The 9,868-nt window shown below is 38.8% G+C and overlaps 1 protein-coding gene across 1 annotated transcript in view; it reads right to left on the reverse strand.

Annotated features, from left to right (window-relative positions):
* Positions 1-9,618, reverse strand: part of Shoc1 (shortage in chiasmata 1) — a 74,263-nt gene extending 64,645 nt beyond the window's left edge. Inside the window, exons 1-3 of the mRNA XM_048348405.1 lie at positions 9,433-9,618; positions 2,978-3,086; positions 81-168 (exon numbers count right to left, since the gene is read on the reverse strand). Of these exons, the coding sequence (XP_048204362.1) occupies positions 81-168; positions 2,978-3,086; positions 9,433-9,618 (383 nt within the window). The remainder of the gene's footprint in view (positions 1-80; positions 169-2,977; positions 3,087-9,432) is intronic.
* Between the last annotated feature and the right edge of the window lie 250 nt (positions 9,619-9,868).

Raw genomic sequence — 9,868 nt, forward strand, 5'->3', positions numbered from 1 at the left:
AACTTTCCAATTTCAGGCATCTGATGACCTTACTGTTTATCTTCTAAGTATAAAAGGAAATTGAGATTAAGAACACGTACTGCTCAACGAAATCTTCTGCACAGAAATCTGCTTTCCATTCATCCAATATTGAGTCATCTGTCATTCCCTGAACTGGAACCTCAGTGACTGAAAAAAAGCATAGTAAACATTAACTTTAAAAATTTACTTTTATACTTAATATAAGCAACTAAGGGCTGAAAATGTGGCTTAGGGGTAGAGTGCTTGCCTAGCATGCATGAAACCCTGGGTTCGATTCCTCAGTACCACCTAAACAGAAAAAGCAGGAAGTGGTGCTGTGGCTTAAGTGGTAGAGCTCTAGCCTTGAGCAAAAAGAAGCTCAGGGACAGTGCCCAGGCCCTGAGTTCAAGCCCCTGTATTGGCAAAAAACAAAAAAAGAAACTAAATATTCACCTTTTACATTATGTTAGATTTGTTCATAACTGCAATTTTACCTAACATGATACTCAATTTTAAATATTTAAGTAATAATTTTCATAATTATAACCTGCCTTTACCAAACTTCAATCACAGTCAGAACAGTATCACTTGAACTTACCATCCTTATATATACAAGCAATTTTTTGTTGTTGTTGTTGGTTGTGGAGCTTGAACCCTGGCTCGGGGCGCTGTCCCTGAGCTCTTCAGTTCAAGGCTACTGCTCTACCACTCTGAGCCACAGCATCACTTCCAGTTAATTTTCTGGTGGTTTATTGGAGAAAAGAGTCACAAACTTTCTTGCCCAGGCTGGCTTTGAACTATGATCCTCAGATCTCAGCTTCCTGAGTAGCTAGGATTATAGGTGTGAGCCACCAGCGCCCAGCACAAGTTCTTTTTTTTTTTTTTTTTTTTTTTTGCTGATCCAGTACTATCACCTCAGATAGTCCTGTTCAAGAGCTTTTTGGTATACTTATAAGGCCTTCATTAGCTATTCCAGCTCATTCTCATGTATTACCCTTGAAGGTACATATTATTGTTACTAGCATTCTGGTACTTTATTTAAATTTTTATCTATCTGTAACTTGTTTCCAAGTTAGATCCTAGGTTTCTTAAGGAAAGATATCACATCCTGTACTAGTTTCAGAATATACAGCCAAGTGTTCCACAACCACTAGCTAGAGTCAGAGTATTATACTATCGTTTTTACTCCTTACTAATTTTGTTAGTTTAAATGAATCAATTAACATCTAAGTCTGTGCTTCATTGAAAAAATATGAGAGTTTTGTGGTTAAGAGACAGGTTCTAGCCAGGCAGACACTGGTAGTTCCTGCCTGTAATCCTCGCTACTCAGGAGGCTGAGATCTGAGGATTGTGGTTCAAAGCCAACTTGGGGAATGAAAGTCCATGAGACTCTTATCTCCAATTAACAACTTAAAAACCAGAAGTAGAGTTGTGGCTCAAAGTGGAAGAATGCTAGTCTTGAGCAAAAGAGCTCAGGAACAGCGCCTAGTGCCTGAGTTCAAGCCCCATGACTGACAACAAAAACAAGAATACAGGTTCTATAGGAAGGCAAGAATGGAAAAAGGAAAAAAGGTGAATACTTTTGAAAGATATAGCAAGTATTTATGAGTATACTATAAAAAACTTCAACAGAAGCTGCTTATCAATAGGGAGATGGGGCAGAAAGAGAAAAAGGCTCTTTGATGGGTCCTGGATTCTGACTCAGAGTCTTATGATTCCTAAACAGGGACACTACCATGTGAACCACATGCCCTTTTTGCTTTGATTATTTTGGGATAGGGTCTGACTTTTTCTGTGGGCTGGCCTGGGCCACCATCCTCCTATTTATGCTTCCCACTGTGGCTGAGATGACAGGTATATGTACATACATTATACTTCAGCTTTTTCTCTTTAACTTTTTTCCCAGGCTAGCCTCAAACCATAATCCTCTTGTTTTGAGTCCTAAGAAACTAGGACAATGAAATGAGCCACCATGTCTAATAAATGGTTTTATTGCTATGTTCTCCTTACCAGTCTGAAAAAAATCACTGAAGACAGGGACTACATCTACATCTTGTTAGTCTCTATAACATGTTTTGTGCATAATATATACCAATTAAGTATTATTAACTGACTTGACTCCTCCAAGGAGGCTACCTCTTTCCTTGATACAATAACAAGTGATCTTATAGAAATACACTTAAAAGTAATTTAATACTTAGTGTATCATTAAAACTAAAGGTAATCCTGAGACAAGAAAAGTCTTATGATAAAACAAGTGTTTATTATGTTAGCATTTTAAGACTTCATCAACTTTATCTTTCATATGTTACTTCATATATGGTATGCTTCCCAGTTCCTTACTTAGTCATCTAATTCTTTAATTAAAAATATCAACTTGTAATATGTCAGCTTAAGTGTCTATCAAAATGGATACAAATACGGTGTATGTACACAATGGAGTGCTATTCATCCATAGTTATTTTATGGTTGAATAATTGGAAATCACAAGTCAGATGGAGAAAGAGAAATATTGTATGTTGTCTCTCATATGCAGAATGTAGACCTAAAAATAACAGTAGTGTAAAATGGAGGAGGATACTGTTTAGGGGTAGGAACTAGCATGAAAGTGAATGAAAGAAGAGAATAAAGTGGGTGGGGGGTAAATATGACTGAGGTATCTAAATACATGTAAGAAAATAGAATAATTAAAACTGCTTTTAAAAGGAGGCAAACAGGGATGAGAAAGAGTAAAAGGGATGAATTTGGCCAGAGTACATTATATGCACGTATGGAAATATTACAATGAAACCCCTTTGTACAATTAACATATACTAATAAAAAAGAGAATATCAACTTGAAAACTTCTTGATATTCTGATACGAATAAATGCAATGAGCTTTTAATGAATGAAATATTGCATTTTCTCAATTTACCGTGCTAAATTCTGAAATAGTTCTTTAAATATATTTTTGAGAAATAAAAAAACAAAACATACCTTTTGTCCATGGTCTCCTATAATCGTCATCAATATTGTTTCCATCTTGACATAAAAATGAAGGATTTTGAAGAAATAAACCTCTGCAGAACTTCTTTCTAACTGCATCCTATATATGAAGATTAGAAAAACTTTTAACATGAATTCTCATTTGGCTCTGTCTTGACTTTCCAATAAGTTCCATTACTCTTAACTGTTCTCTCTAAATACACTATCCCTCCTCTGCCCCTCACCTTTAGCATTCAGTAGTCACTCCTTATCAACACTACAACCCACACAGTAATCCTCTGCAACAGCCCTGCTATTTTCCAGCTAACTAAAGCCTACTCATCTTCCAACATCTTACGCAATAGCTCCTCTATAAAAGCCTTTACCTGTGACTCTTAACTTCCCATATAATTTATTATTCTACATATTCAGACAATGATAGTTTCTTGCATTATTTTCCAAGAGTTTTATATTTGCTGAAGGTTATAACTTATTAAATAAGTGCTAGACATGGTGGCATATACCTATAATCCCAGCACTGGGAGGCTGAGGCAGGAGGATTAAAAATTTGAAGCTACACGCAATGAGTAACAGGCCAGCCTGGATGATAAAGATCTTGTCTCAAAAACAAAACAAACGAGAAACATAAGAGGTTATTATTGCTGAGAATAAATGGTAATAATTTTTTCACATAAAGTATTGACATATGCATGCTGTTAGTCATTACTTCACCTCTGACCATAATTAAGGCATTTTGAGAAAATATTTGAGGAGGCAAAGATCGCTATATCTTGATAATCAAACCATTTTCTTTCCCTTATTAAGCTGATCTAATCTTGTAAGGTGTTCATTTGATAATAGCTTTACTTATATAAGTGGTTCTTAATACTACATTCAAATTGTACATGGTCCTGCATATTTTGCAAGATTTACCACTACTTAGTATCATATTTATGTTATAACAAGAGGTGTAGCAAATTAGCCAGAAACTAAGATACCAAAAGCTAGGATAAAAGTTTGGGGATGTTTGAACATCCTTTTTTTATTTTTCTGTGCCTGTATTGGGAATTGAACTGACAGCCTTGAACTTGCTTGGCCTTTTCATTCAAAGTCAACCCTACCATTAGAGCAGTGATTCCAGTTCCAGCTTTTTACTGGTTAAGTGGAGATGAGTCTCATGGATTTGTCTGCTAGGACTGGCTATGGACTGAGATCTTCAGATGTCAGCCTCCTGAGTAGCTATGATTATTGGAACATCTATTTACTTACTACTTTTGTAAGTAATCGCTATATTCATAAGTATGTTAAGATGACTTCTGATTCCCTACAAGCATTGTAAGAAGTGTGTGTGTGTGTGTGTGTGTGTGTGTGTGTGTGTGTGTGTGTGTTGGTCCTGGGGCCTCAACTCAGGGCCTGGGCATTGAGCTTTTTTCTCAAGCCTAGCACTCTACTGCTTGAGCCACAGCTCTTTCAGATTTTTTGTTAATTAATTGGGAGATCAGCATCTCACAGACTTTCCTTCCAAGGCTGGTTTTGAGCTGCAATCCTCAGACCTCAGCTTCCTGAGTATTTAGGATTATAAGTGTGAACTGCCAATGCCCTGCTCCAATATGAATATTTTCTAACTTTACATTTACTTCCATCAGTTGTGAGGGAATAATAAGATCTGAAGATGTCTGTATACCTTTCTTATTTTCAGTAAATGAAACAGAGTTCTAGTTCATTTGAATAATTTTGTTTATCCTGGTAGGTGATATAATAAAAATGAAAATTTAACCTCTCAATTAAGAGCATAAGGACAATGAACCAATATATGACAACAACAATGAACTAATATATGACAATTATCATACATTTCTTAACTGGACTTGAATCTTATTTCCAACATTAATACAAATTATTTAACTTGTTTGGACATTAATTTCCTAATCTTCAAAACTGAAAAATCTGTAGAATAATATTGGACTAGTTACAATGACTAAATCCACTGGGAAAGCAAAGCACCTGTCCCATCAAAGGAGGTCAATACATGTCATTTATTGTTATAACAAACTTACTACTTAGGAGGCTGAGATTGGGAGGATCATGTTTGGAGGTAAGTCCAGGCTTATGTATGTGAGACCCTTTCTCAACCAATATCTGGGTGCTGTGGTACCTGTTTGTAATTTCAGCTACAATGGGAAGTGAATAATATAAGGGAGCCTGGCACTGGGAGGATCATGGTTCCATGCCAGCTAGAGAGTTAAAAAAAAGTCTGTAAGACTCCTTCTCAATGAAAGAAACTGGATATGGTGGCACATTCTTGTTATCCTACTTATGGCAGGAAGTAAAAACTAAGAGAATTGTGGTCCAGGTGTGCATGGGGGAGAAAGCAACACACTTTCACAAAAATAACCTGTGTAAAAATGGCCGGAGGTATGGTTTATCAATAGAGCACTAGCAAGCATGAAGTCCTGAATTCTAACACAAGTACGGCTAAAAAACACCCCAGCAAAACACTTTGGTGTATGCCTGTCATCTCCAGCAGCACAAGGAAGCTCATGTAGGAGGACTGCATCCCAGGCTAGCCCAGGCATAAAGCAAGACCAAACTTCAATAAAGAAAAAAAACCAATGCTACTGGTAATGGGAGCTAGCAGGATGGTTCAAGTCACACAGCACCTGCAGAGCAAGCAGGAAGTCCTGTAATCCTCAGCACAACCTCCTCCCCTCCCCCCCACAAAATATAGCTAAGATTACTCTTTTTTGCTTGCTTGTTTTATTTTTATTTTTTAAGAACAGAGTCTTGTTATATGTACCCAGGCCTCAAATGTGCAATTTTCTTGTCTTAACCTCTCAAGTGGTGGGTTTATATTTGCGCACCATCAAGCTTGGCTCTCCAAACCCTTTCACGAAAGATCACTTTAGAGAGTTAATAAAGATATCTCAACTTGCTAAGAGTTTCATTTTTTTCCCCTTCTCATAGCTTCAGATTCATGTTTCGTTTTCTAATTATGTTCACTGTAAAATTTCCTTCCAAGAATAGACTTTTAGGGTATAATACAAATGCTAAGTTATTTGAAATGAACCCAAAGCAAAAATTAACCTAGGAATTGCTAGAAACTGCCATGTACTAAATGTAGATAAAAACATTTTGAATTCTTAGTAAACAGATAGTAAGCCAGCAACACTCTACCTCACGCAAATAATCCATGGCATAATATTTGAATGCTGAAAACATAGCTTCTTTCTTTCAAAGCTGTACAAATGTTAACATCTGAAAATATATAAATTAAATGCTGTTAGAATACCAAGATTTTCTGCCAAGAGCAGAATAGAAAATCTTTTTTAACCACAAAAATTTTGGTTCACCCATTTTAAAAGGTTCTAAATGATTCATACAGTAACACTTATTATTGTGATTTTAAATCTTATAATAAAATTGCATTATTTTTTCATATTGTTTAATCCTTATAGCTGTTGATTTCATCTAATTATTTTGTTGCAAAAAAGGCTAAATCTCAGAGTGGCAAAGTGGTTTTTCTCGTGATACTGTTTCTCAAGTGGACATGAAATCAAATAATCAAGGACAGAACACTGTGTTATAGAAATAAGAATAGGATTTGGAAAATTATTTCCCTTCTCTTACTTAGAAGGTAAAAGTACAATAGTTAGAATTCACTAATAGCTAAGTTATTTGTAATAAATCAACTATAGTATGATAAAGCAACGAGGCAACAGAGACTCAACAAATCCACCTAAGAAAGCCTTGAGAATTGTGAGTTAAACCAGGAAGGTTCCCATTTATGTGAGAAACCTAAGAATAACAGCTCAGAAATTACTCTAGGATAGTATGCAATTTTTAAAATAGTTCTTAGTATTTTGATCATTTAAAACATCTTGCGGGGGGGGGGGGGGAGGGACGCTGGGAATATGGCCTAGTGGCAAGAGTGCTTGCCTTGTATATATGAAACCCTGGGTTCGATTCCCCAGCACCACATGTATAGAAAACAGCCAGAAGTGATGCTGTGGCTCAAGTGGCAGAGTGCTAGCCTTGAGCAAAAAGAAGCCAGAGACAGTGTTCAGGCCCTGAGTCCAAGGCCCAGGACTGGCAAAAAAAAAAAAAAAAAAAAAAAAAAAAAGATAAGTTTGCCTCATATAAAACATCTTGCTGGGAAAGGTGGCATATACCTGCAACACAAGCACAGGAGGTACAATTATGAAGATATCAACTTTGAGGCTTACTTGAATTAATACTTAGTGAGTTTCAGGCTAGCCTTAGCTACCTAGAAATACTCTGTCTCAAAAAAGAAAAGAAAAGAAAAGAAAAGGTGGGAGGGAGGGGAACAGAGGGATGAGGAGGGGAGGGGATTAGAATATGCTGGGCACTAATGACTAATGCCAAGTCTTAGCTACTCAGGAGGTTGAGATCTTTGAAGCCAGCAGATACAGAAAAGTCCTTGGCAGTCCATCTCCAAAATAGCAAAAAACCGGCTGAAAGCATGGCTCAAGTAATAAGACCAGCAGCTAAGCAAGCATGAGGCTCAAAGCTCAACCCCTTGTACCCATAAAAATAAAACAGTTTGGGGAGCTGTAATGTAGCTCAATCAATGCTTACTCAGTATGTTCAAGGCCCTGGGTTTCCAATTCCAGCACCACAAACATAAATAAATAAAGCTTTTGGGAATCCAAATGTAGGACAGAAGTTCCCATACAAAAATTTGTCAATAGGATTTTCTTTATCCAGGCGCCAGTGGCTCACGCCTATAATCTTAGCTACTCTGGGGTTTGAACTCAAGGCCCAGGCACTTGAGTGCTCAAGACTAGCACTCCACTATTTGAGTCACAGCACTACTTCCAACCTTTTGGTGGATGATTTTCCTGCCAGGTTAGCTTCAAACTTCATCCTCAAATGGTAGAGCACTAGCCTTTTGTAAAAAAGCTCAGGAACACTGCCTAAGCCCTTGAGTTCAATCCCCAGGACCAGCACCAAAAGAAAAAAAGAAAAGAAAAAGAAAGTTACCTGTGTATGTCTTGAGGTCAATCATTGAAATTCATGCCAAATTGGTATTATCCGCACTATTACATACCTTATTAGAATTTCATCTGTGAATTTCACTAACGTACACAGATATAAACCCATATTTTATTTTTTTTTGCCAGTCCTGGGGCTTGAACTCAGGGCCTGAGCACTGTCTCTGGCTTCTTTCTGCTCAAGAAAGCGCCACTTCTGGCTTTTTCTATATATGTGGTGCTGAGGACTCAAACCCAGGGCTTCATGTGTGTGAGGCAAGCACTTTACCACTAGGCCATATTCTCAGCCCTAAATTCAACTTACAGTAGTAGGCTGATGAGAAGAAAGACAAATAGACATTAGTTCTATAATCAAAGACATGAAGAAGACAAGCAAAATCATGGTCAGCAAAAAGTACTTATAATCAACTTTTTTTGATGCACTAGGGCTTGAACTTAGGACCTGAGCTTTTCACTGAAGGTTGGGATTGTACCACTAAAGCCACATCTACTTCCAGATTTTTTTTTTAATTTACTTTTTTGCTGGAGTTAAGATGGCTTACACTTGTAATTCTAGCTGCTCAGTGTGCTCAGGCCAGAGGATCACGGTTTGAAGCCAGCCCCAGGCAGGAAAATCTGTAATACTCTGACCTCCAATTAGCCACCCCCAAACTGGAAGTGGAGCTGTGGTTCAAAGAAGTAGAGTCCTAGCCTTGAGCACAAAAACTCAGGGACAGTGCCTAGGCCCTGAGTTCAAGCCTAGCGACTGACAAAAAAAGGATCAAGGACTTTTTGTCTGGGCTGACTGCATATTGCAAACCTCAGCTCTCAGCTCCTGAATGGCTAGGATAATAGGTGTGAGCCACAGCCAGTGGGCAGTAATCAACTTTTGAGTCACAGTAATTTCCTATTTTTTTTCTTTACCTGTTTGCCAACTTTATTTACCCCTTCAATTATTCCTTCTTATTCTCCTCCCACTCTCTTCTGAGGATGTAATTAATTGCTTATTTCTAAAGAGTTTCTCTTGGGCTACCTCCTGGCCAAGTCCTTTGATGACCTAATGGAAATGCACAGCAAGAACCAGGTCATTTAGGACCATGCAGGGCTCAGCCATCTCCCAACATCCTAGGGGATCTGTTTTTTTCTCCTTCCTTCTTCCCTATCTACACAAGAAACATATTTTAGCAATGTAAAACTGCAGAGGAATTGAGTGTTATTTATTTCCTCATGTTGTAGAATCAGGGGACGGCATCCCATCGGCCTTCTCTGTGACCTCCCCGCTACCATCCTCGCCTAAGGCCGGTGGACTCTGGTTCCTTGGTCTTGTCCCCACCCGGCCTACAGGCCAGGCCTCACAAGAAAAGACTCCCGAGATGTCCAAGCTACTTTCTTTAGCCCTTTCCCCATCTTTTCTCACTCTCAGTTGGAAGACACCTTCCCTCCTCTTCTCTCACCAAGATCTCAGGGATTTTTTACCTGAGGTAAAATCTTCCGGCCGGCTTTGTAGTCATTGGCATCCAACGCCGAAGATGGTGGGGAGGGAAAAGCATGGAGAGAAAAGGTTCCCGCCCACTGAACACGTGACTGCAGATGCAGAGCGCTCCCACTGGCCAGCACAGGCCCCCGACATGTGACCTTGGTTGCAGCACTCCGCGCTCCCATTGGCTAGTCCCGGCTGGCCCATTGGATTTCTGGGACGTCAGTTAGCGCGTACTCACAGCATGGCGCAGTTGGCCGCGCAGGTCCCGGGACCTCGAGCGAAAAAGCTCACAGGAAATGCAGTGATGGCGGCGGGTCCGAAAGAGTCAAGGGATCAGAATTAAGAAGCCCCAGGAGTCTGGGTTTCTTTGTAGCAGCAGCTTCCATAATATTAGATAGTCCTTGCCATAGGTCGCAGGACACTGCGGGAGGC

This window comes from Perognathus longimembris, chromosome 1, assembly GCF_023159225.1.
Source record: "Perognathus longimembris pacificus isolate PPM17 chromosome 1, ASM2315922v1, whole genome shotgun sequence".
Taxonomy (NCBI): domain Eukaryota; kingdom Metazoa; phylum Chordata; class Mammalia; order Rodentia; family Heteromyidae; genus Perognathus; species Perognathus longimembris.